The sequence below is a fragment of the Vidua chalybeata genome, chromosome 1, assembly GCF_026979565.1.
Source record: "Vidua chalybeata isolate OUT-0048 chromosome 1, bVidCha1 merged haplotype, whole genome shotgun sequence".
Taxonomy (NCBI): domain Eukaryota; kingdom Metazoa; phylum Chordata; class Aves; order Passeriformes; family Viduidae; genus Vidua; species Vidua chalybeata.
In genome coordinates this window covers 133,001,735-133,028,492 of record NC_071530.1, presented here as the reverse complement: position 1 = coordinate 133,028,492, position 26,758 = coordinate 133,001,735, and the positions used below count along the sequence as shown (strand labels likewise).

The window sequence follows — 26,758 nt, the reverse complement described above, 5'->3', positions numbered from 1 at the left end:
CACTTTAAAAATGTTATTTATTTTCATTTGCAAATTTAAGGTCAATCTTCATTAATTTGCAGAGAGTACAAAAATGTTCCTGTTAGTCTAGTTTGAATTTAGATATATTTGTAAATAAAACTAAGCCTGAATTTTCAAATAACCATTTCTGTGCACAAATTATATAGCTCATTCTTTTCATATAGCATGTGAAACAGATTTTATTTCAAAATATTTTACACTTGGGTATCAGAATTACAAACAGAAATTAAAGGTTCTCAAAAAAATATGCCTGAACTGCAGAAGTACACACTAAAAACATTACAATATACACATGCTGAGACATGCACAAATAAATATGTATATGAACATACTAGGTAGATCAAAAATACCTGTGTCCATTTTTTAGTGAAATCTCAGTGATTTAACGAATAAGAATGCATGTTTAATGCAGTGCTCATATATTGCTTACACAATAATTATAATTTCCTGTTTATGTCAGTACAAAATCATTTCAGTTACACAGTAAAACTGTGTGTCTTCCAGTCAATGTCCTACAGTGATGCTGAAATGAAGAAATACATTAAGGAATCATAAGGGAGAAGATGAAGGAATAGTGCAAGATAAAGCTGTACTGAGTCTTTGAGAAGATTAATTTGCCTCATGATGAATTTGTAACTGTAAATCCTCTCTCTTCTTTGGACAATATCCTTTTTCTTTTGAATTATTCCATTTCTCACATAGTGGAAGAAGATATATCAAGATATATAGGAAAATCCTATGTATATATTGTGTTGGAATTGTGGAAACATGACAAAGTTCCTTTCTGTTTAAAATCTGAACTTAGATAAATCATAAGAACTCACCATCTGTTGGCAAATCATTCCAGCAGAAAGTATGTTGTTTCAGTGTATCTGTAGAAATCTTCACGTGCAGCCAAGGGACATCAAACAAATTATGTGGCAATAATGTCTTTTTGGGGAAAATTACATTTTTAAAATCCTGGCATATAAGACAGAGATGCCCACAGGTTCATTATCTGAAAGTCCATATCTTTTAACATGGTTATTTTAGTTGATGTCTTTGAGCCATTTGTATTTGAAAGATGATGCTCAAAGAACAGACCCTGTAAATAAGACTCCTCATTTCTAGGAAGGCCACCTGGAGTGAAAATATCCAGATGATTCTTTGGGCTTGCTTCTTCCACTACAACCAACATGAGAATCTATTATGAGGACTTTAAATTGTCTGAAGTGGTATAGACTAGATTCTGTCACCCTAATTATACAGAGTGGGGTATTATTTTATAAATTGGTTGTTTCTACTTGTGGTTATCCCTAGTAGAAGGAAAGTAAACATAAGTATATCCCAATCTGTGTACAGAGGCAAGATGTATATCTCCACAACAAGCTCTTAGTTTTATTAAGGTCACTGGAAGTTTGCACATCAAACACTAAGAAGCCACCTAGGACATAATGTAATTTCTTTTCAGTTACTAATGCCCAATGAATAAGAACAGTAATGTACTACATGAGGAGTGTGTATAAAATTGCTTGTTACTAAACATGGCTTTTACCACAGAAGTTGGATCCAATATTTGAACGTCATAAAATTAAGTTTCAGGATATAAACAGGTCTAGGGGATCTTGGAGTAGCTCAGGAATATTATCATGAGCAGTCCAGGGCAGGCAGCATCCAGCACTCTGCAGCTGCCACCCTGATGGGGGGGATGTGGTCATCATAAGAAAGGTCTGTGCTATTGCCCAGATAATTGTGTACCAAGGCCATCTCCTGCAAACCATCCTGTCATCTCTCATGCTGAGAATACAAGACTCAAGAGCTGCCTCCCTGATGGCTGCTGACGTGAGCCAGGGCTGCTTCATGTGCCATGCAGCTCATGGGCTTCCTTCTGTGGTGTGACCCAAGCTGTCTGACACATCTGGTCAGCACATCACCACTAAATAATTTCTTAGCTAATAAATAATCTCACTGCCAGGACTCCTTTGTTCTTGCATCTATTCACTCTAATGTGGTATCCACCCAAGGCCAAAATCTCTGGAACAGCTTCTTACACAGCAAACCTTCCCTTTTGCCTTCCTTCAAAATCCTGTTTACCCTTAAACTCATCAGGATCATTATTCACTTTCTGTAGCTTTCTTGTATCATACAAGTTTATACTGCACTCTCTCTGCCAGTAAATCCTTTTAGAATATGTTATGGTATGCAAAATTCTGGCTCTAACTCTGGATTCCAGTTTGCCTTTTTGTTGGAGTAATTAATAAACAATTCCTATTGCATAGACTTGTTGTACAACAAGGAAAATAACTCACACACCTAAGCAGCAAGCTATTAAAATGATCCTAATACAGAATAAGGGTTCAGTTCACAATCCTAATCTTGTGTGCTTGTTTTGAGTAGTTCTTTTAAACTTTAAGGATATATATATATTATATATATATATATATATATATATAAAAGGCCCTTTAAGGATATATATATATATATATATGTCTGATAGGGAAGGCAAATACATTTACCTCTTTTATCTTCATAAACATGCAAACTCACAGAGAATATATATTATTACTTCCATATTAAGAAGTAATACATTGAATTAATTCCTGGACTTCACTATACTGAACATTTATATTCCTTTTAGATATATATTTATTATAATCATGGAATACTGTTGTACAGGATGCTGACAATGTATTAAGTAAGTTCTGCACAGTGAATTAATTATATCTTCTCAAAGAAAGTTAATTTTTTGAATTGACATAAAAATATGACTTTAAAAATTGTGGTTATTTTCTTGTAATGTTAATGGTAACTTTTTTCCTAGTCAGACTGGACTTCAACATAATCGAAGGGGCATTTATAAAACAATCAAGTAGCCATAACTTACTAGTTAAGACTAGGACCTTCAAGTAAGGCTAATCAATATGAAAATTACTATTTTTAAGACCAAAATTATGTCAATATGAACAATAATTTAAAACCAAGTAATTGAACATTTAATATATAAAAATTTTACTGTATGACTTAACTACATATAGCCTATATATATAGTTGAAAAGAGATTTAGTAGAAAACTAGCCTTTAGTCTCACTTTCTTTAGTTGTGTGGGTTTGTGTTTTAAAATATGTGTTTTAAATGAGCTCTGTGTGGGTTTGAATGTCCACACTCAAAACCCCTTTATGACTAAAAATGCAGATTCATTTGTTCATTTCCTGGTTTTAATTGTGATGAGCTGTACCCCTTATTATCCAGTCTCATCTTAATAGCAATGTGGAACAGGACATAACGAAGGGATAACATGGAAGTTAGTAAAAAACAAATGTCATGAATTTCTGTATATGTCTGTATGGTGCTGCTGCTTTAGACAAACAATGTCTACAGTGCTTGCAGGTGGTTTCCACAAGACCTGCTTCTGGAGGCACTCAGTAGCAGCTGCCTGCTGTATTCAACCTGGAACACCTAGAGATCTTCATGTCTTCAGTGACTGATATTTAAAGTGCAGTGAAGCTTTGTTAAGTCCATCGTCACCTGCAATTTTCTTCATTAATTGGCACAATTCTTTGTTTTTCTTCTGTCAGTTTGTCTGATGCCTTTTGTAACATTACTGGCAACTTCTTGTGTGGAGGTTTTCTGTGTGTCCCATTTACTCTGTGAGAGTTTTAAACAGCACAGTGAGTTCCACGATGACAACAGAAAGAGTCACTGGTGATTAACCCTGGATTTACAGAAACAGTTCTATGTAATAAACAAAATGTCTCCAGCATATTTCACATGGCACTGTGATGCAGAGCAACTGTCTCATTCAGCGTGGACACAAGCTTTTATATCTGCTGCAAAGGCAGTGGGTGTCAGTAGGCTTTGGATCAACATTCTTGCCTATAATTATCATCTCTGCATGTGTGTACTATAAAGGCAGAGCAAATAAATCTGGTTTCAGTCCAGAAGTGAAAATTAGAGGTTCTTTTTGATGTCACTGTGAATAGTGCATCACTAGCCTGAGCTGGAATTTTCTGTACTTGATTTTTTTTTTCTGATGTGAAAATACAGTTTTAAAGTAACACTTACTTCTGCCTGCATACAAGACCCAAGCACAATATATACCTTTCAGAGCTTCATCAGTTTATTTTCAATATTCAAAAAAGTCAGTCTTTCTGAGGCATGCAAGTGCATCTCTAATTTAAATTTATAGTTTTCCATCTCCCAGACTGTCTGCTTGTTGCCATAAGCAACGCACCATAATGCACAGGAAACTGGATAGGTCTAACAAAGTGGGCTGATCTGGGCTGATAGAGACACACAGCTGAGTTAGGTGGGTTTGATTATTGCATTGCCAGTGTTCCATGAGACTATTTGTCAGTGTAAGGAATGCCAGGTAAATTAGGCATTATTTACATGGTAAGAGTGCCAGGTAAAATAATGTCTGATAAAGTTCAGACACTGACATAATGGAAGGTTCATATATATCACAGAGAAACACCTGGAGTTAATTTGTTGCTGTGTATTATTTCACATTTCTGCAGCCTGAATACACCAGCTCCTTTGCTATTTGCTCCCCCAGTGCTACTGCTCATGCAAGTACTTGCCAAAGCCTTCAATGAGAATCAAACTAGATTATTGTCAGTCAGGGACATAATCTGGATGCCACCTTTTCTTTGGAGGGGTATCTGACCAACCTGTTACCTTCACTGGTATTAGAACTCCTTTCTTTATTATCGTCTTCATCATCATCATCATCTTTTACTTCTAAATTGTTTTGACATTACCGTCATGAGAGGATGATAAAATTTCCCAGATACAGTCAGTGTCAAACCTTTTCCCCTTCAACAGCACAAGCTGCACGCTGTCATAACCAAGTATCAAGGGATAAGGCAGATGGCTGCTTTAGAGCTTGATGCAGGAGAAAGTGAGTGAGAGAGAAGTTTATCTCCTGCTGAGACATGTGAGACATGGTTTATCTCCTGCCAGGCCACAGGCTGATGGTACAACCCAAGGCTCCCAGGAGCACCATGTGCTGCATTGCACTGTATTCTATGGCTTGTTGAGACAAAAGAAAAACAGTAGTCAGTGTTGAGGTAAATAAAATGGGTACATTTTGAGCTGCAGGGGACAATCACCTTTTCAACTCTAGGCACCTAAACTTAAGGTATTCACATTATATGCTCACCTTATGGTTCTCTAAACAGTGGAAGAACAGAGATGCAGAACGACAGACCAGAGCTAGAGCCTACATTAGATACTACACTTTCTCTCTAGGCATATATATTTCCTTTTTGACTATAAGAAGTTTTGACAGCTTCTTATGTACCTGCATTGGATGTGGAGAATAATGTAAATGCTTTAGTTATCATCAGAATTTTTTTTGCACTGAACTGCAACAGCACAGATACATGTTACTGAATGTATCTCAGCTAGAAAATGCAGGAGGGTATCTTCCAAGTCATGGGGCCTCAGGCAGGAGCCCACACTTCACTGGGTAGTACCATTACAGTCAACACTGTCATTGTTAATATGTTGTGGGGATTTGCCCATACTTCCTACTAATGCAATACAGAAGTAATTTTCCATTCAATTACAAAATTAGACAATTTTGTCTAACAGTAGGACAGGTACACAGTGTAATTATAAATTGTGACCAAGTCTTTTTCAAATTGGATTAATAATTATGTAGTTCTGTTTGACAGAACTACACCAATTAAAATTTCCACTACACCAATTAAAATTTCTCTGTGGGCTAGTGGCTATGACAAGCATTTGGGCTTTTCATTCACAGAAATCCCATGGCTCTAGATGTCATGCTGCTGTGGAATGTGTCCCTGTCCTGGAGGTGCAGTATCTCATGAAAAGATACAGCAGTATCTTTTATGTCACCTGGGAATATCTTTGTACTATAGCAATACAAAAGATAATAATACAATGGAGGTATAAAATAAATAGACATGTACTGATGTGTTGTGTGTTGGCAAATGCAAAGTGAAGTTCAATCCAAACTGCCTTTGTCATTTGCTCAGACCCCTTGGTTTAAGGATGTGACTCTCAAGATGGGACAACTTCTGATGGGGTGGGTGTAGCTCTTCTGCCCCAGGCTGTGCTGAGGCACTTTCTGTGGAAAAATGTCAAAAGACAAAGCTTAGCAAGGAGGCGTGCCCACACTGGCAGTAATTCAGCAGAAACAAACTGTTCACGCCTGAGGAGCAGGGACACCAGGGGAGCTTGTTTCATGTGTGAGAGAGGCAGGAAACAAAGGCTGGAATTGCAAAGAGGTGTTGCAGTCATTCTCTGTTTAAAAAAAATGCAGCTAACAGGAATTAAACTGAAGGAATGACCCAAATGGTGACCAAAAGCTGAAATTTGCTTGAACTTGAAAACACATGTTCCTTTTCATGCCCCACACAGCATGCTAACAAAGTAAAACTTGTACAATCTTTACACGTACATAAAGTCACTCCAACTCCATTTAAGTGTAAAATTATGTCAACTGAAACTTTTTTCCCCCATCCTCGAAGAGAACAATATAAATATGACTTAATAGGGGAGGGAAGTCAGAGGAGACTCTTCCTTTGTGTCCTGGGATGGTCAACAGGCTGTACTCTCTCCTCCCCCATGGGGACACCTGTCAGGTAAACTTTCTTCCACAGCAATACTATTGCTTATGCATTCTGATATCAGTGCATTTATCAACAGATATTTGTGGATCTTACTTTGTCCAAGAGTCAAGAAATTACACTATTTGTGAATGTGAAGTCTTAATGAGTTTGCCAGGATTTACAGTGCAATGCATGTCTGTTTTGCATCAGGGATTGGGATCCTCACCAGAATTACTGAGCCACCACACTGCATCTCTGGCACCTCACCAGACTCAGAGTGCCAGATTGCTTACTCTGAAATATTGTCTGTGAAGGCCTCCCAGGATCTCAGGCAGATAATACTGAGTGAGAAAGGGAAGGCCCCCAGGCCCACTACATCTGCAGACAACATGGAAAGCAAGGCAGGGGTCTCCCTTCCCTAATTTTTTATGTGACAGAAGAATTGGTGTAGTCAGCAGGATTGCCATGGATAAACAGCTACAGAAGTATGAATATGCTCCTTCCCAGGCAGGCAAGGAATGAGCCCAAAAATTCTGGAAAGGCAGAGCAATTATTTGTGCAGTATTGGAGGCTCTCTTATCTTACATGCAAAAGGGAATCAAAGAGTCCTTCTTCCCTCAAACATATTATCTATAGAACATGCTGCTTTGAAATCAGAAAATGGAGTATTAAAGTCATCATTGGCTTTTGAGAGGGAAATAAAAGAAAGATTGGAAACCCAAAACCAAGCTTATTACTGAGAAAGATAATTTTAAGATTCTACTTGCTTCAACACAGCACAGGGAAAGACAATTATAGCAGAAATTAGGTAGGAAAAAAATGCAGTGTGAACAAAATCTGAGAGAGGAAATAAAGGGAAAGAAAACAACAGAATTGTTACTATCTGTGGAAACTGAGCAGCTGCACAGTTACAGAAAGAAAAGGAGATAAAGAAAAAACTGGAAGAAAAGGTAAAAATTATGCTTAAGGGGGCTGCCAATCCAACCAGCATTGTACAGATAGAAAACCAATTGAAAACCATTCTCACCTTGGAGAATGGTGAAGAAGCCGAGGGGACAGTGGCCACTCACCATTGTCTGCAGGAGACTGAATGCCAATATTACACCTTTAACTACTGCTGTGCCAAATTTCGTGGAACTAGTAATGCAAATTCAGGGAGCATCCTATTCACAGAGGGCAAAACTAGATGTAAAAGACGTTATTTATGATTCCACTCTGGGAATACTTCAAGGCTCAGTTCATGCGTACCCAGAAGGAAGTGCAGTGTACCTTTGACAGATTCCCACAGGGACATAAACATTCACCCATGACTGCACATTTTGTGATTGCCAAACTTTTACAGTCTCACTCTCCCTACATGTGAAATTAGATGATATTGTAGTAAGAGGAGACTCCCCTGAAAAAGCAGGGGAAGCAGCAACAACAGCATGGCAAGCACTTCTCAAAATAGAAATTGAGATTCCCCCAGAAATGCCAAGGACCATGTAAAGGACTTTATCTGCTACATCTGCAGATAACCCAAAAGACAAGGAAGTCTCCCTTCCCCAGATTTTTATCTAACACCTTCTCATATGAGAAACCAGCCATAAGCAGTAAACCAGCCATAGATTTTGGCTTTCTTTAATCTGCAGCAGCTCAGCAGCTGCTATGCAAACAGGGCAGCAAGTGGAAGCCTGTAGGAAGCAGGTGGGTGGGTAGGCAGCTGTGGCAGGAGAAGGCTGGTCTTTGGTGTAGCCCCAAAGCCTTGCTCTTACAATGTATACAATGTACACAACACATAAGTGAGGGGGAAAAGGGGGGAGGATCTGATCCAAAGCCCACTGAAGTTATTGAAAAGACACCCATTGACTTTTTCAAGCTTCATGTTCAGCTTTGAATGAACCAGGGCTCATGCAGTGCACATATTTTAAGCAGAACATCAATTAAGGGAAAACATGTTCCTTTTCAGATAATTAAGCTAAATAGTTTGCATGATACATGCCACAGCTGGAGTGAGTTGAAAGAAATTAGCATGGGGGCTTTTTTTTTTATTGTAGCAAATGTGTGTTACTCTGATTGACAAATAAAACATCAATTCTGTGGCTGTTCAGGCATGAAGCATTGCCAGAGGTGCTCAGCTCGATCATGCCATACCTGTAGTGCAGCCTGGCACCATTTTCTCTTATCTCAAGACATTAAATACAGTTTCACTGCAAAGAGAAAGGCTGTCACAAAAGTAATTTAGACCTGGTTAAAGCTAGTGCTGGGCAATAGGGAACATAATTATACTCATACCTCTGTGGTCCTGAAGCCATTCTGTCTCTGTGCTGTAGTTCCCATGCTGTGGACTGTGGGGTTTGCACACTGAGGGCCACAGTTGTTCTTCTTCTCAGCATTCAGCATTCCAGCTGTGGCTGGTGCTGTAGATACACCTGTGTGAGCCAATTTCCCATCCTCCAGAAGACCTAGTAGGGACACATGGAATTGGGCAGTCAATTTGCAGCTGGCTCTATTTTGCCACGTTTTGTGATTGTGTCAGTGATGCAAGGTGTGGTACAGTACCACAGTGAGAGCAGTCTACCTCCCTGTGGCATCTTCATCCTCACATTTGACATCATTTGGCCTTTTTTCTATGGTCCACTTCCCTGTGAAACATTGGCTTAGAAAACCTGGGAAAACAGTCAATGAGTACAGCATTTCAGTAGATTTTTGTCACCTGCAGGTCTCCACTGACGTCTCTAAACACACACCTCCTTGCATGACCAAGAGTTGAATTTAAGACCCAGAGAAGGCCTCCTTAAATCTCTTCCAGTTCTGAGAAATGAAGGGGTCAGATGTAAGCATGACAGATAAGACGAATATGGATGGAAGGGTTGCTCTATGTGTGACCTTGCCTTGAATATCTTTTTCATTTGAAGTTGAGAAAGTTAGAAAGAAGTTATTTCATGTTGTTTTATCTATCAGCAATCAAATAAATGAGTAATTTGCATTCTGCTCTAGCTGTGTGGATACACATGAATTGTACAATATGACATTGGACAGCATGGATGAATTTTCCCATCTTAATGCATTAACAAAAATCAGTTGTCATTTATGGTGAGTGAAAGCACTCAACATCCATTGCAACTCTGGGTGTGAAATCCAAATACAAGGAGTAAGTGGGATGCATGACTGTTGCTCTCAATTTAGTTTTTGTCAAAGCTTATTTATGAAGAGCTTTATGTTAAAACAGAAACAAAGAAGGCAAATTTACTAACTGGTAATGCAGGTATCAAACCTAGAAAAATTAAGGAGTCACAGACACTAAGTGAGAAAAAAGTATGTGGAAAACCAATGACAAGCCACTGCTGTATGAAGTGACATTGTGTCATCAAAACCTTCTACATTAATCAGGTAGGAATTCAAGTGCTGTGTTAAAGATATTTAAAAGAAAGCAAAGTCCTGAATTCTTTTTCAGAAATCTGTAAGAAAAGATGATTTGTTAGTAGAAAGCAACATTTGTCAGTATTAGCTAGCAAAGGCAATGACTGAATTCAATAGTTTCACCCAAATATTCAAAGCCTTGGCTTTGAAAATATATAAAATTTTGTGAAATTAAAAAGTCTTCAAGATCTCTTCTGACTCAAGTCATTCTATGATTCTGAGTTAAGAAGTCTGAATGCAAACTAGTCACTGCATTTCCCTGAGCAGTCAGAAGATGGAGGCAGAGTATTCCAAAGATGCTTTAACTTGTAGTGGTGGTAACTAATAATGCTGTCATCTGTTTTTTGATAGGAAAAAATTGAGCTGAAACTTGAAAATATTATAATTTATTTTTAAAAAAATACTTCTCTCTTTATAAACTGCCTTTTCTGCTAGACATAAAAACGGATGTTGTTCTTGTGTCTAAGTTTAGATGCAACTTCAGTAAGGCAACAGTAAACTTCACCTCTCCTGCACCTCCCAAAATTGCCTACCTACTTATGTTTTAGGTCTTACCTCTTCCTATCACTCCACAGGACCAGAGGAGAGGCAAATAATGCCTCGGTGCAGAGCAGTAAGTGGCACAGGCTGATATTGTAGACAAAAGCAGCTGTCAGGAAGGAAGATGGAGAGGCAATGAGCCACGTGTGAGTCAGAGCTCTCAGCCAGGAGTCCACTGCTTCACCTGGCAGAGGAGCTCTGAGAACAAGCTTGAGCACAGCTTTCAACAAGCAAACTGCACTAGGAATTACATACTAATTCCATTAATTGAGTCTTTGACATTTCAAACATCCAAATGATGAGTTTTAACTTCTCTGGAGTCATCCTATGAAATTACTTTCCACCATGTGTCTCTTTGGCCATCTGGCCTCTGACTAAATTGTCTGGTGAAACATCTGTCAGCTAAAAAGCCATTTTGTTATTAAGTCCAATTGTTCATTTATCAGATTGTGTTGCATCTTTTGGTCTTGCACAGAAAAGTTTTTCTTACATCAATCCATTTCCAGAGGCTGATGGAAAATCTCAATCCTGAAAATAGTATATCTGATTCATTTTTTATTTCTGTTAGTTTGCAGCCCGAGCATACTTGCTGCATCCTGCATTGCAGGGGTGTGCCTTTTTTTTTGTAATACTTGTCAAATATAAACCAGGTATCAGTATTTGAGCCTTCCACTATCACTACTGTATTTTTATATGGATGATCACCAATACTAGGCAAAAAGATTTTTTATTTTATCATGTAATATGTTTGCTATTCTGAAGTTAAGAAACTATTTTAGAATCCATTTTCATTAGCAAATAGATGATTTAGTCAGTGGGCAACAGTTAGTGGCTTCAGTGACTTGCTCACTATGTATTAACACCAAGAAGAAATTACAGTGAGAATACAGAGGCAGTGGTGTTAAGAGCATGAGATTTGTTGGCAATCCATAAAGCAACACCTATTTTATAGACACAAAATGATGATTGCTAAACAGAGATGATGTTTAAAAAGGATTAGGAACACAGGGCTAGTTTTAAAATAGCAAATATTTTTGCACTGTTATTTGGGATTTGCTACAGTACACAAAAATAAAGAGTTAACTCTCTTATGTACTATTAGAATTTAAAAGCCAGCAGGGTGGCAATACTAAGGGTCTTGCCTCAGTGTGGTTTAAAACAAGCAAAGTGTTGAGATATTTATGCAATCCTCACAGCAGGGGTTTGGTAAATAATCTCCTTGGTCTTTCATGGTAGACCTTCAGTTTACATCAGTGTAGACATTTAAATGAACTGGTTCAGTAATGTTGTTTTCATTCTCATCTTCTCATTCATGCCACCCCTGCCAAAAGCCTATGGGCCAGAGGAAACAGCAGATCCCACCTCAATGTTCTGTCAAATACCTATGTTTTACTTTCAAATGAACTGGCAAGGCTACAATATTTGTAAGAAACACACACAAGTTCTCTCTCAAAGGCCACAGGGAGAACACCCCTGCAGCAGCCCCATTGCTCATAAATTCATAAATCCAAGTGTACCTTTCCAGCACAAAATGTGCCTAAAAGAACCTGTCTTCCCATGGCAACATTTACCACCACCTTTCTCTTTGCTTGCTAGACTGCACAGGCACACTAAGTCTTGCCTTTCTTACCATGCCAATAGAAATCCCTTAGGCTGGAGCTTAACAAATGCTTTCTTCAGCAGCATCAGGGGAAAAAAGGGTTATTGTAAACTGAAATCAATCCTAGACTTATTCTTCCCCCAGTGACGCAAGCAGTCAGACTGGCACAACTTGGGAGGTAGCAGAGGAATCAGAACAAGCAGCTGAAAGCAGCTTAGCTTTGTGTGCTCTCCAATAAAACAAAACAAACATGATAATTTTTAAATTTTGAATGAGTTTTCATAAATTGTCAGACAGCATCATCCCAATTTAGTGGTTTAGGAGATAGATATTTAAAATTGCAGTCTGAAAAATTGCTCACAGACTTGCAAGCTTATGTCCATTCAAATAGCTCTAAACCTCCCCCCTGCCATTTACTTGGGGAGGGAGCTGTCTAAGAAAGCTTTGAAAAGAATTATTTTAGTAAATAGGGTGTTCATCACAGAAAAGTCAGTGAAAATGTAAAATACAGAATGAACATTTAAGACATTAGACCTGTATTTCTTTTTTTTTTTTTTTCTGGTCTCTTTTATTATAATGACAACACTAATGATAACCAAGGATAAACATTGCATACATGCTGCTCTAGTTCTTCATACAGCCTGGTTACACCTAAGAATTCAAATTATTCTTAATAACAGTATCTCATAAAGAGAAGAAGAAATTTTTACTCTTAACTCTTTCTAACCAGATTTTTGTATGAAGATTTTTGTATCACCTTTGTATAAAGATGATGTGGAAATGGGGGAAATCACCTAATTTATTCAATTTGTGAATGTAAAATTAGTCTAAAAAGCAATGTTGTGTCATGGATTGACATCTGGCACAGAGAGACAGAAAAGAGATCTAGGAGGGACAATTCTGTAGCCCTTAAATATCAGGACCACAGGAAACATCTCAAACCACAAATAACACATAGGTAGGTCTGCCTGGATTTCCTGCACAGGCTTAATCAGAAGAGTCTTAGTAAGGTTCAAGATGATTTGAAAATTTCTGTGACTAAGAAAATCAGCAATGCTGCAGTAGCTAATACTGTCAAGAAGTTTGGGCAGGGTATGAAGCCTGCAGTAAGGAGGCAAAGTTAATCTTAGCCAAAAGAATCAACTATTTGTGAAGAAAATTATTCCACGTGTGTTTGCCATGGTATTCTCCCACTTCATTTTAAAGCAACAGGTAGTGACCAAAACAGGACATGAATTCTGACCCAAACAAGCTCTAGATCTGACCCAGTACCCATGAGACCCTGTGCTATCAGGTGTTCTGTTATGGAGTAACAAGTATACATTTGTTTAAAGCAGGTGGCTGTTGATTAGCTAAATTTATACCTTTGGAACTGACTATGAACAAACCAGTAGGGTTCCATTTTCTAGTTCAGTAAGACCCTTTTTTATTTATCATGACTCTTATCTCATGTATAATGCATAAGATGCTGGTTTAGAAAATGCCTGCCTAAAAAGATGATGCACTGTAAAGATGGACTCTGAGAAAGCTCACAGTGAAGACAAATGGAAAGTGTTATCACCACATACAGGTGCTTCCAGAGGAAATATGTGTTTGCAATCATCACTGAGTTTCTGGCATTTAATGCTAGTGATAACAAGTACAGAAAGCACTGAAACATCTGTTTTCTCTACCTATTTTTCTGATTTGAAACAATATAGTTTTGGGAAAGCCACGCATCTGCAGGCCTGGGGACTGGTGCACGCTTTGGCTGCAAAAACAAGACGTAGCAAGGATCCAATAAAAAATGGAGTGGGGGCTGTGTGACAAAAGTCAGGTTTAAGTCATTTCCTCCAAAGCAGTAGCCTCACGGATGAGGCCAGATGCTCAGGAAATATGCAATAGCTCTTTTACTTAACAAGAAACAATTTAGAAACTTTCAGGCATATCAGAGTGGGTTTGTGAGCTAGGATGAAGGATCCAGATTTACAGAGGGATGACCTACTGCAGCAGGAAAATATTGTCAGAAACAATGTTTTGTATCAGTAAATACAATAATGCAATAAATTTGCTTCCCAGACATTCAGAGAATCCAGAATGATTTCTCTGAACTCTAATGTGATATGAATTGTAGACAGTGAAGCAAAATACAACAAACACATTTTCACTTTCCACACATTTTGGAGGTCTCTCCAAAGCTGTCTCCAGGCAGGCAGGGCTGAGCCATGCCAAGGCACACTGCTGGTGTGGGGAGGCAGCCAGGAGCTCTGTGCCTTCCTCCATACTTACAGGGGGATGCTTTTCTGAAGTGAGCTCATCCTAAAGCACAAACAAACTCTCAAGCTGCAAACCTTGATATCACTTGCATGGCCTAACTTCCCAAGAACATGCTAAATCTTTGCATGTTGGTATATTTCAATTTCAATTGGGGATACAGAATCACCGAATAACTATCTTGTAAACAAATTTAACAATGTTGCAACCATATCTGTGAAAGAAAGGTGAATATAAAATTTATATTTATCCCAACTAGGAAAAGCATGCTGCAACACTCTTTAACAAATGCGTGATCATTTCAAAGCTCCAGACAAAGGGTTCTTCATGGCAACTAGAGTCCAGAAGATGAATTAAAGGGAATTGGCCTGATCATCAAGGGAAGATGCAAAAGGTAAACTTGAGAGAATTGTAATCATGGTGCTAGGCAAAGACTTCAGAAAGATAACAGAGTTTAATGTATGAAGGTACAAATTTTGATAACTGTAATAAGACAGAAGAATCAAATTTTCACTATATTTTGGAATAAGTATTAGCAACATTTTGGAAGACCTTGACACCTGAGTACATCTTTTGCCTGGGAAAATGACACAGGAAGGATTAAGCAACTAGCCAGTGCCACATGATGTGCCAGAAACAGATCACTCCTTCCTCCAAACTGAAAAACTGACACACAAATAGCAAAGCTCTGAAGTACTTTTCATAGTATTGATTTTCATAGTACTGAATTTTAGAAGGATAGAGAGTGGGGGCATTTGATTTTCCACATGCAAATATACCAGCTGTGTTTCAATAAAGCCCATGAAAAATACATGTTTAAAATTATACACTCCATACACAATACCTTATATCATGGGTCCAAATTATGGCAAATCAGCCTGTTTTCCAAAAGTGCTGGCTTTTGGCTCCGTTCCTGTCTAAACCCATCCTTAAAATGCCAAGAAAGAAGTTCCCCTTACAGGAGAGCACTGTGTGAGATGGAAAACAAGCAGGAGGCTGCTGGCCCTCTCTCAGTCATCCTTCCCACAGCAGTACCCACCCTGTTTTGAGCAGTGCCTTACAGCTGTAGGTGTTCACATGCTCTTCCCCTCCCTCTCATTTTCCTGGGCTTTCCTTCTCCTTTGGGATGTGCTAAAAAAATATCTCTCATTCCAACACAGACATGGAAAACATTACTATTAGTCTTATTACCTACCTAATCACACATGGAGTTTTAAGATGAGCAAAATGCATTATTTCAGTTAATCACACTGAGGAGCAGCAAAAATATTTAGGCAGACTAAATACAAATCCTCATGAAAAGCATTTAAAGGTACATGAAATGTGAGCTGAAATGACTCCTGAGTTTTGCTTACCAAGGTTCAGCAGCTGGAATTGAAGTTAAACATTCCAGGTAGTACATTGCACATTTGTTTTAAAAAATAGTGATTGACTACTGGGATAATTTACAAAGGCTTAGGCAAAATGTCAACCACTCGAAACCTGTAAATTCAGTCTCAATGTCCCAAAGGTATGTTCTCTGTGGGAATTAACTCAGGAAAGTGCAGTGGGCTGTATGGCCTGGTGGCATTCCCAGCCTTACAGTCCATGAATATACAGAAGGATACTGCTGACTTAATCGGTGTAACTATCATCATAAAGTGCTTTGGCTTTAAGGTATCTGTATGCATGTGAAAAAGTCATCACTCACATTTAGTGTTCACCCTAAAATGAAGGCAGTAACTACATTAAAACTTAATGCCATCAGCCATCAACCATCTTCTAGATAAATTCATTGCATTTTTCCATCTTTTCCACACACAGTGTAAACATTCAGAAAGCACTCAGGCATCTGCATTGTGCAAATGTCAGATATTCCTGCTTTTAGTACTGCAGGTGCTTGAAACAATTCTGATGGCCCACTTGGGAAATGCTAGCAGTTTCCAAAAATGAAAATTGCAACACAAGGACAGTATCCAGACAAAATGTACAGAGACAGAAACACAACTATATACACTGTTAGGAAACTGGTAAAAAAAAAAACCACAATCAAAATATTTCAGTCAGTCAATAAAGAATGGGCTGGTTATTTTTCTCTTCAGTAGCTAGCATGCATCTCAACCAACTAGCCTAAATTTCCCATCTCCCAGAAGGAACGAGGCTCAACATTGCTTTGTTTTAATCAGCTGCTTAAAATGTTAGGCTCAGTTAAGCAAACAGCAATGCAGAGGAGCTCAGTGAACTCAAGGAAAACTTAAAATGTAAAGTCCTGCGTCACAGCCTCCAGTTGCCCATGTTAAGTGGTAAAATACCACTCCTTCATCTACTTCTTTGACTTACTTTTAACCTGTATTTTTCCTAAACAGAACAGAAAAGGCACTGTGGCAGTCTAGGGAAGCAGACTGGTGTGTTATTTTCTAATGTATTCATCAGAAGATAAAATTCCCTTATTGCATCATTTCTTTGCGCACAGCAAAGGACCAAGCCACTTGTTTCATGTGAGACAACTGCTGAAAAATGTATGCACTCACCACACAGACAGAGAGGTCTGTCCTGTACTCCAGAAAAGAGGGCTGCTTGGTGCAGGTCAAAGAGAAAGCCTTACAATAAACTGCTGGCTTCGATCATTCTGTTCCTGAGTCTTAAGTATTACAGATTTGATTTAAGATAAAACCCAACTTTCAATCCCAGTTTTCTTTTAACTGCAATCTGTTTTAAACATGTGAGGAACATGTGAGGGAAAAAGTTGGAACTAGCAATATCATTTCTGTTTCTATGAAGATATATATTTCTAGAACTGATTACAGTTAAAGAAAAGAGATTTTGGCCATTTCAATGCTGAATTACTGCAATATGTGCTTTATGTGGAAATTTTAGAAATTTTAATCAATGAACAACAAGGTAAACTGCACTCTTAAATGTGTTTCCTGTATGCAATACATGGCTCTTCTGCTTTGAGATTGTCAGGAATCTTTGCTTAAAGCTAATTAAATTTTTAATTGTTTGCTGTGAATTTTACATTCCTAAACTGGAAAATGCAGAATTAGAACTGGCTGGAAAGTGTAAATACATTCCCAAGGAAAAGAAAAAACAATTTTAAATGTCCTGGATCAGGATATAAAGGCTGAGATGAGGGAAAGAGTGCTATTTCCACAAAAAGAGTAATTTTGCAGGGCAATTTCCTTCTCAGCATTTTGCAGGCAGAATCTGCCATTGACAAAACCACAATTCAGGTTTCCTGCTCAGAATATTTCAGACACTCTCCCTCTCTCACCATCCCTCCTCCCCACCACCTGCTGCAGAGACAGTGTAAAACCCCTTCCTTTAGTTAATGACAGACCTTTGGCTCGCAATAACTAGGAATATTTTTGCCTTTAAAGATTTCAATGTGGCAAAAAAGAGGGTTTTTTTCACAGGGAAGTAATTTGGAGAGATGGTTCCAGTTCATCTTCCTGAAAATCATCTCTATTGATGCTCAACAGCCTTTCTGCTTTCTGGTACTGTGACAGCTGGGAAAGCCTTTCATGTAATTCAAGTGCTCCTGTACGTGACATTTTTAGCAAATTTACTTTATCAGTGGGAAAATCATTGTACTGGGGTAAACTGTGGGTGATCAATCCTAGCAGGTCTGCTTTAGACTGTAGGGAGGGTTTATCAAGACTGTTAGCCACTAACTAAATGGATGCTAATCAAAGCCTGAGATGTTTTGTGGAAAGATTATCACAGTTTAGGTTGGCTGGTGTTACAGTTTTTGCAGAGTTTTGAGAAAATCCCAGAGGCAATGAAGAGGCTGCTGGGGAAGGAGGAAGCATCTGGAGAACCCTGTCCAGCCCCTGCCCTCCCTTCCTGTCACAGGCCTGAGAGGTGGCTGCTCCCACCTGAGACACGAGAATGGGTCAGGAGGCTTCATGCAGTATCTGAACCACCTACTCTCAAAAAAGATTGAAGTTTTCCCAACAATTGGGTCTAAAGAATAGCAAGCTGAAGGGTCATAATAGAAAAAAATTTCTCATCTCTCAATTATCTTTCACACTTAAGTTCTGCTATCTATGGATGCATCCTTTTTTATGGCAGTGGATATTTATTAAAAACCAATTAATTTAAAAATACTTCCAGAGGTGGTGGGGTAGATTGCTTAGCATGATCTGATGGGCCAAATAAGTATTGGCGCCATTTTTAAACTGAAATGTGAAATTAAACCATTATTGCACTATCAAATGACAGCAAAGTTGAAAATGTATAGAATGGAAGAATTAACAGCTAGGGTTGGGCTGAAAAATATGGTCATTACAAAAAGTTGTATTTATCATCTGAGTCTGATTTTTTCCAATAATTTCAATACTCTTTTGTGGAGCAATAAATAGTGGCTTAGGCCAATACTGTAATCCTTAATTGGCTTCTATGCCGAGCAACCCCCTACTATATGATCTACTGTACAAGAAAATCCTAACAAAGGTTTTAGTGTAGTGGTAATTTTCCTGCCAGAGAAGACCAAAGTGAGACTATGTGAGAGGAACAACCCTGCAGACACCAAGGTCAGCAGAGAAGGAGGGGAAGGAGGTGCTCCAGGCACTGGAGCTGAGATCCCTCTGCAGCCCTTGGTGCAACCCATGGTGAAGCAGCTGTGCCCCTGCAGCCCACTGAGGTCCCAAGGGATGCAGAGATCCACCTGCACCTCTGGATGAGAGCTGCAGCTGTGGCTGCCTGGAGGAGGCTGTGACCCTGTGGAAGAGCTAGTGGAGAGAGAGCCCTGCCCCAGGCTGGAGCAGCCTGTCCTTGGAGGACTGCACCCATGGAAGGGTGACCCACACTGCAGCAGTATTGGAAGGACTGTTTGCCTGTGGGAGGGACTCACTCTGCAGCTGTTCACAGAAAGCTGTTGCTCATGAGATGGACTCACACTGGAGAAGTTCATGGAGAACTGTCTTCTGTGAGATGGACCCCACGGTGCAGCAGGGGAAGGACTCTTCTCCCTGAGCAGCAGGAGAAGCCTTGGGTGATGAACTGACCATAACCCCCATTCCCTGTCTTCTTTAGCCACTGGGGAAGGACGTAGAGCTGGGAAGGAGGGAGAGGTGGGGAGAAGGTGTTTTTAAAGGCTTATTTTACTTCTCATTATCCTGCTCTGATTTTGTTAGTGTAGTAAATTCACTTCATATCACTAAGTTGAGCTTGTTTTGCCAGTGACAGTATTTAATGAGTAATCTCTCTCCCAGTCCTTACCTCAACCTTTATTAAATTTTATCTCCTCTGTCCAGCTGTGGAGGGGAGTGGGTGAGTGCTTTGGTAGATGCCTGACATCTGGCCCAGGTCAACCCACAATAATGTGTTGAATGGGAAATGGCAAAGGCACTGCTCTCACAGATTCTCACTCCTCTCTCCAGCTGCTCTTCTGCAGGTTCTTCCCCCACTTACTTCTTAAATGCGTTATCCCAAAGGTGTCACCACTATTGCTGATGAACTAAGCCCACCCAGTGGTGGGTCCATCTTGGAGCTGACTGGCTCCTCGGGACATGGGGAAAGCTTCTAGCAGCTTCTCACAGAAACCAACCCTGTACCCTGCTCCATTCTACAAAGCATTGCCCCGCAAACACAATACATTATTATACCCAAGGTCTGGACTAAGATGGAAAGGGAATTGCTGCAATATGTCTACAGTCCAGAAGAGCTGCATTTATTCACTTTTACTGTAATACTGAACTGTAATAAGGCTATCTCCTGAAAATATCACATCAGAATCACTGTTATAATTGTTTATTAAACATACCAGATTTTGAAACAACCCATTAATAAAAGAACATAAGGACATAAGAGCACAAAGAGATCCTGATATACCCATGTATTGCACTGATCCCTCTTTACCCCTTGACCTAAACCAGATGGTTTATTAAATATTTCTCTGCAGTCCAATTCATGAAAAACACTCTGCTGCACCGGGTTCATAATTTACAACCTGATGTTTGCTTATTTATGTCTGTTAAGCTCTTGGCTTTGCGTACACCTGGTGCACGAGGGAGCGGATGACGGCAGCGCGGTCCGAGCCAGCGCCAGTCCCTGTTGTCACGGCAACTGGAGCTCGCACAGCCCGGCCTGGGCTGCGGCTGCTCGCAGCCCTCTGCCGCACACGATGCAAAACTGACTGTCCAAAACTTCCCTGCCAGAGGTTATCTCTGAAACGCTGCATTTTGCATGCTGAGGCTTGACCAAAGCCTAGCTGCAAATTATGAGCCTGGTCCATAAAACGTCCCGGAGTTGTCAGCGACCAGAAAAGAGTGGAGCAGCAGCATGAGCCAGGCATTTAGCCCCAAAGAGCAGAGCAAGAATCATTCATAAACACACAAGTATATTAGGGCAATTATGCAAGATAAACTGTTAGCCAGCCAGATTGCTAGATAGTGATAAAATTTCTCCTGTATTCCTCTGATTTGCTCTATTTATTTTACAAAGGACTCGATTGCCCTCCCATTTCATAGGTATTTTGCAAATGTCTTCACTGATCCCAAACTGCAGGTTTCATTCCTGGCAGACCGCTTACTGCAGTTCCCTTTGCTGATGCCATGGGCAAGGTTTCCTTCTGAGTACATCAGGGAAGTCTGTGAAACACGGATAATGTTTTCTTTAATATGCCTCAGGAAAAAAATTACTTCACTAAGGAAAAAGTGTAAAGTTCAAAGAATAAAAAGCGCTTTAAAAAAAAAAATCTGGTACTGTGTGTGACATCATGATAAAAAATCAACAAACAATTTAATAGATGAGGAAGAAGTCAGTCCTGAGGCAATCAGTATTCAATTTTTCCATTCTGAGATGAGAAAATTATTTTTTACGATATTTTTACCATATTTTTTATGGTTACTACATAATTTAAAAATTAAATACTTTTATTTGCATTTCAATAACAACCCTTATTAAAGACTGGGTTCTTACTGTGCTGGTTGCTGTGGGAAAACAGTAATGAGAGATCCTTTCCTAAAGTACTTGCAGCCCACGGGGTAAATTGATTCTAAAGTCTCTCTGACCACAAGACAAGGAGCCATATCCACTCTGAGGCACTTTCAGGTATAATAAAGAAGAAATATTTGAATACAGCAGCTAACTTAGTAAGTGAAAATAGAAAGAAGTAGAAATAAGATGGCTTTAAACCTGCTTTAAAACAAACAAAATTAATTTTTGTTAGTTTATATTGAATGTGTTAATAGAGCACATTTACAGTTCTGGTTTCTGGCAGTTAATTGTACAGTTTAAATTCATAGGATATACATATACATGTACATGTACATATACATTTCAACAAGTTATCCCAATATAATATAACAGGTTGTGCAAACATGTTCCAAAGTACTTGACAATTTTTGTGTGCTTTTTGTGAATTCGACCTTTTCCCCATGGTTTGAGTGCAAGCCGAGGTGACTGCCCTGGGGGCTCATCTGTACCCACAGATTGTTACTTCCCCTGAAAGTCATCACTTTACTAACACTTCCACTTAGCTGAATCAGACCTTCTAAAGAGAAAGCAATTTATGCAAAGAGTTGCAAGGATCAACGAACAGTTACTAAGCAGAAATGAAATATAGCTATAGCCTATGCAGTAGCTCAGTCCTGTGAAGAGTTCTTTGCTCACATAGCAATGGATGTTCTTCCAAGAAATTGCTTTATTGTAAGGGCTCATCGTGATTCTTTCCTTTTTCTCTCCCTCACAGAAGCCACTCATCCTATGAACAGTATGTACACTTATTTTCCAGAAAATGCCTTTCAATTCCAGCACCTGCAGTGCTTCATGAAGTTATTTATTACTTTTCTATCCCTCTTCATCCATACCTGCTTGCCCTGTTCCTCATTGCCAAAGCCTCAGCAGTGTACTGCAACACTATCAAGTTACATAATATACATTACTATAAAAGTTACAACCACCTATATTTGTGTCTGTTGGTGACTTCTCATGACCTAAGTCACTTCTCATGAACCTAAGAACATCTCTCTTATTTTAGGTATGTTATAGCAACTAATACTGTCCTCTATGTCTTCCTGTAAAAAATAAGGAGATTACAATACACTTTATAAAAATAAATGTAAAAAAATCAAGTAGGGAAATTAACAAATAGTCAAAAAAGGGATCAATTGAAATTGGAAAAATAGAAATGCAAATTAGAAAACAAACAAAGAAACAAAAAAACCTCAGTACTTCCCTATTAATTTAATAATATTTAAGCTTTCAAAATGCTTTGGTAAAGGTACAAACATTTGGCTACAGAAATACTTATAGTTCCAATGAAAGCAGGCACAGAAAGCTGAATGTACTAGTTAAAAACAAGAGAAGCATATGATGAAATTTGTGGTGGTATGAAATCACGAAGATTAATATATGGTAGTTACTAACCCTTTCCTCATTGATACACCCTCTGATTCTGTATACATTACATTTCTGAGTGATTTACTCCTCTTTGCATTTTGATGTCCAATTCTGTTTTTTTTTCTTTCTACAACTGAGACATGTTTGCAATCACAACCACCTTTACTGCTTTTGTCTTTTCCCCAATTTTTTTTCTTTTCCCAAAATATTTCTTTTATCCTATCTCTATGTCTCTCTCTTCACAGAATTTCACCAATTTATTCCAAATGAAAAATGAAAGAGAAGAACTTCATCCTCTTTCCCCATCCTTGTTTGGCTGATGCCCTTCCCTGCTGCCTCTTCCCTTTCTGTGTCCCAGTTACAGAACCTTCCTTCCTTGCCTTGTACCGGTGTCATCTCCCATTTCTCCATCTCTCCCATCCTGCTCTGGTCCCCTCCCTTACCCTTCCTTTTTGTCTCTCACTCTAAGGTAGTTTTCTGTTCTCACAATAAAGGCATGCATTCCTTTTCATGTCTTAATCTCGTATTTGACCTCATTTGCCCCTCCAATTGCTCCTTCTCCCTTTCATCTGTAAATTCACTTGAAGTGCTGTTTCTAGTCCCTGGAGTACCTCTCCTTATCCCTATTCCTTCCCTACCTCAAACCTTATGCTACAACAGCTCTCCCTGAAGTACTTTATGACTTTTGAGGCACTAATTGGGAGCAGTGTGTGTTCCTCGGGCTCCTTAAACTGCTGCTCTGTTGAAGAGTGAATCTTGCCCTAACTGAAGTTCTACTCATCGTTTTTGCTTCTACTCTGTCCTTTCCTCATCACCTTCCTTCTAATTTCTTCTGCAAGGTTTTCTTGTAAAGCTTTTCATGCCTTCCTCAGTCTCCATTGGTCTCGAGTGTTGTTCTCTTCTTCTTATCTCTGCTGTTCTCATCTCTAAACACAAAGTCAATTCCCACATTTTTCTAGGAAGAATACTTACTGATCTACCTCTTTATTACCTCCTATTCAGAGTCAGATCTTGGACTGTCTAGCTTCTGTTTATGATGTTTAGGCACCAACTCAAAGTAAACATGGCTAAGATAATGCTAAGTGTGGATAAAAAGGTAACACTGTTTAGCTTTCACTGCTGGAGATGACACTGTTATCTGTCATTTTGAACTTACTGATCAGCATCATCTCAAACCTCCTTAAATTCCTTATCTAATCTTCTTTAATATGGTATTTCATAGACCCATTCAACTTCAAATTCTCATAATTTCCCATGTGACTACGACAGAGTCTTTCTTTAGCCTTTAGGAGTACAACATAGACCCCTCCCTATAATATTTTGGTCAGCAGAGAGTTGTGGTCTCCCTGTTCCAGCTGGCTTGTGATGCCCATCTTTGTGAATTTTCACTTCTGCACTTTCATAATTTCTTCCTGGTGCTTTGTTACTGTCTACAAAAAGTCTGTAAAGCTACTTTTTTTCATCTGAGCCTGCCTATAGGCATTTACTGCTTTATATGGAAATTATAATTATTCTGGGCAGCAACCATTTGTAGAATATCTAGCACAATGGATTTCTGGACTTAAGCTGAGATTTCTAGATACTGCTGCAATACACAATAATTCTTAAATAATTTCAAACTGCTCAACAGATCAGAGCTCCTCAATCCCTTTCCCATATCTGTCGCTTCTGTAACAACTCAAGTGCACAACTAGGGATGTAGCATACTGACAAGAACTGGGAAATTCAAACTTGCAGGTCTGCTCTTGTGCAACCCACCCTCAGGTCAACTTTCCGTGTATCAGAAGGCATCAGAGGTAGTGTGAAAAGAAAGCTTCCTCTTCCCTAATTTCAATTTATTTCTTAAGTTACTTGTCTTGCAAAAGAAAAAGCCATGTATTCCACGGCAAGAGCCTCAAGGACTGAGTTCTCTTCCCTTCTGATAACACAGTTCTACAGCTGACGGCGTCCGTACGCTCTCGCTCGTAGCCGAGCACTGCCGAGAGAGGATCTCTAGAGCCCGAACCGGCTCTGGTAGCTCAGAGCCCGTAACGCGGCGGCGCCGCTCTCGGCGCCGCCTGGTCCCGACTCTGCCCGGTCCCGGGGCCGCTCCTGGCGCTGCCCGGTCCCGGGGCCGCTCTCGGCGGGGCTGGCCGGGCAGGGCAGACGCTCCGAGCGCTCCGAGCCGCTGCAGCTTCAAAGCAGACTTGGGCGCCTGCATTTCTCGCCGGGGGGGCTGGAGCGGCGGAGTACGTTCTTCTCACAGCAGGAACACGGGTACAGCCCCCTCCATGCGCACACACTGTGTGTGTGTACGGGTATATACAGCGGGTGTCGGTACACACAGCGTGTGTAGCTGCACGTACAGGGTGTGTAGGTGCACACACAGCGTGTCTAGGTGCACACACACGGTGTGCAGGTGCACACACAGCGTGTCTAGGTGCACACACACGGTGTGCAGGTGCACACACAGGGTGTGTAGGTGCACACACACGGTGTGCAGGTGAACACACAGGGTGTGTAGGTGCACACACAGGGTGTGTAGGTGCACACACACGGTGTCGCCGCCGTTCCCCTCTCCCCGGTGCCCGCTCGCGTCTCCCGCACTCACCGGGGCGCGGGCCGCCCTGCTCCCGGCCGGGGCCCTCGGCGCTGCCGCCCTCCTGCGGCGGGCTCTCGGAGTCCGTGTTGGTCAGCCAGGTGGACTCGGTCTCCCGCGTCCAGCTCTCGTAGTAGCGGGGCTCGATAGCGTCGGCCCGGCTGCCCCCGCAGCCCATGGCGACGCCCCGCTCACAGCCGCCGCCGCCGCCGCCGCCCGGGCACCATGGCCCCGCCGGGCACGGCCGCCCCGCCGGCCCCGCTCAAGCCCTCAGCCCCATCCCCGCTCGTCCAGCTCCCCCCGGCTCTGCTCGCCCGTCTACCCCTTCTCCCCGGCTTTATTACCTCCGCTGTTCCCTCTCGCACCCCACCCCGACTCCTGGCTGTCCCCTCCCCTTCTCCTCCCTCAACCATCTGCACTCCTCTCCCGCTTCTCTCCGCTCTCCCGCCCCACCGCCTCCCGGCTCGTCCCCGATCCTTCCCATCCGCGGGTGTCTCCCAGAAGCGGGGACGCTGCCTCCGCCGCGGCGCTGGCTCTGCCCTGCCGAGCCTGCCGGGGGCAGACACACGCCGCGGGCAGCAGCTCTCTCCTCCCCGGGTTAGGATCTGGATAGAAAGGATTTACACCTATCTGCCAGCGTGCCACAGCTAGTACCACACAGCAGCCCCCCGGCCTGAGCTGGCACCCAGCTCTTGTGCCCTGACTGGGTCTTGTGCTCTGTTTCACTAAAGCCATCTGTCCCTTCACTGTTTTAGCCTCGTTGGAGAGCCTTGCTCCCACTTTGGTGTTGCAGTTTGCTGCTGTATAATTGGGAACCGAAGGTGCAATACTGAGTGCTCAACTCCAGAGATACTTCCACTCTTTCCTCTTGCACACTCACTTTGGAAAACAACCAAGAACATGAGACCCTGAAAAACAGACTATAATTAAAGCTTATGCTTGGGTAGTCCAAGTGACAGACAGAGATTCTGCACTGAGTTGTATTGATGGTGATTGCAGTTTGTGTGGCAAGAGCTGCTTCACAAGGTCCCTGCAGGGCTGGAACCAGCCTCGTGAACACTAGGCACTCTGGGATCATATCCTGAGGGGGAGATTTTATCCCAGGTAAAGGTTTCTCTCCTGGAATAATTTTGCAGTAGAGCAGCAGGAATGACTCCTTCCCCTGTGAGAACTTACAGAGCAATACAGAAGTCATGTTCCACACTTCATGCCATTACCCAGCATGGCTGTCGGCTATAAAGGATTCATCCACTGAAATCCAAAATTAAGCTGTCCAGCGTTATGGGAGCTGCAAATAGGAACACAAAGTCTCTGGAGTAAAAGCTCTTGTCCCTAAGGCTGGCTCAGGATCTCTACCAGGATCCCACAGGCCTTAGCTTTGCATCTCAGATGGCAGGTCCCGTGTTCTTGCTCTGAAGGGATTCAGGTCAGACATTGCTGTCCAAGCCACCAAATCTCTCATTGTGCTTCTCGAAACAG

The 26,758-nt window shown here is 40.8% G+C and overlaps 1 protein-coding gene across 1 annotated transcript; it reads right to left on the bottom strand.

Moving 5' to 3' along the window:
- On the bottom strand, positions 1–25,457 carry BAALC (BAALC binder of MAP3K1 and KLF4). The gene is made up of 3 exons (XM_053942127.1): positions 25,292–25,457; positions 8,856–9,025; positions 1–3,645 (listed from the first exon to the last, which is right to left on the bottom strand). Exons 1-3 carry the CDS (start codon positions 25,455–25,457, stop codon positions 3,541–3,543), a joined length of 441 nt encoding a protein of 146 aa, XP_053798102.1. The 3' UTR covers positions 1–3,540.
- Between the last annotated feature and the right edge of the window lie 1,301 nt (positions 25,458–26,758).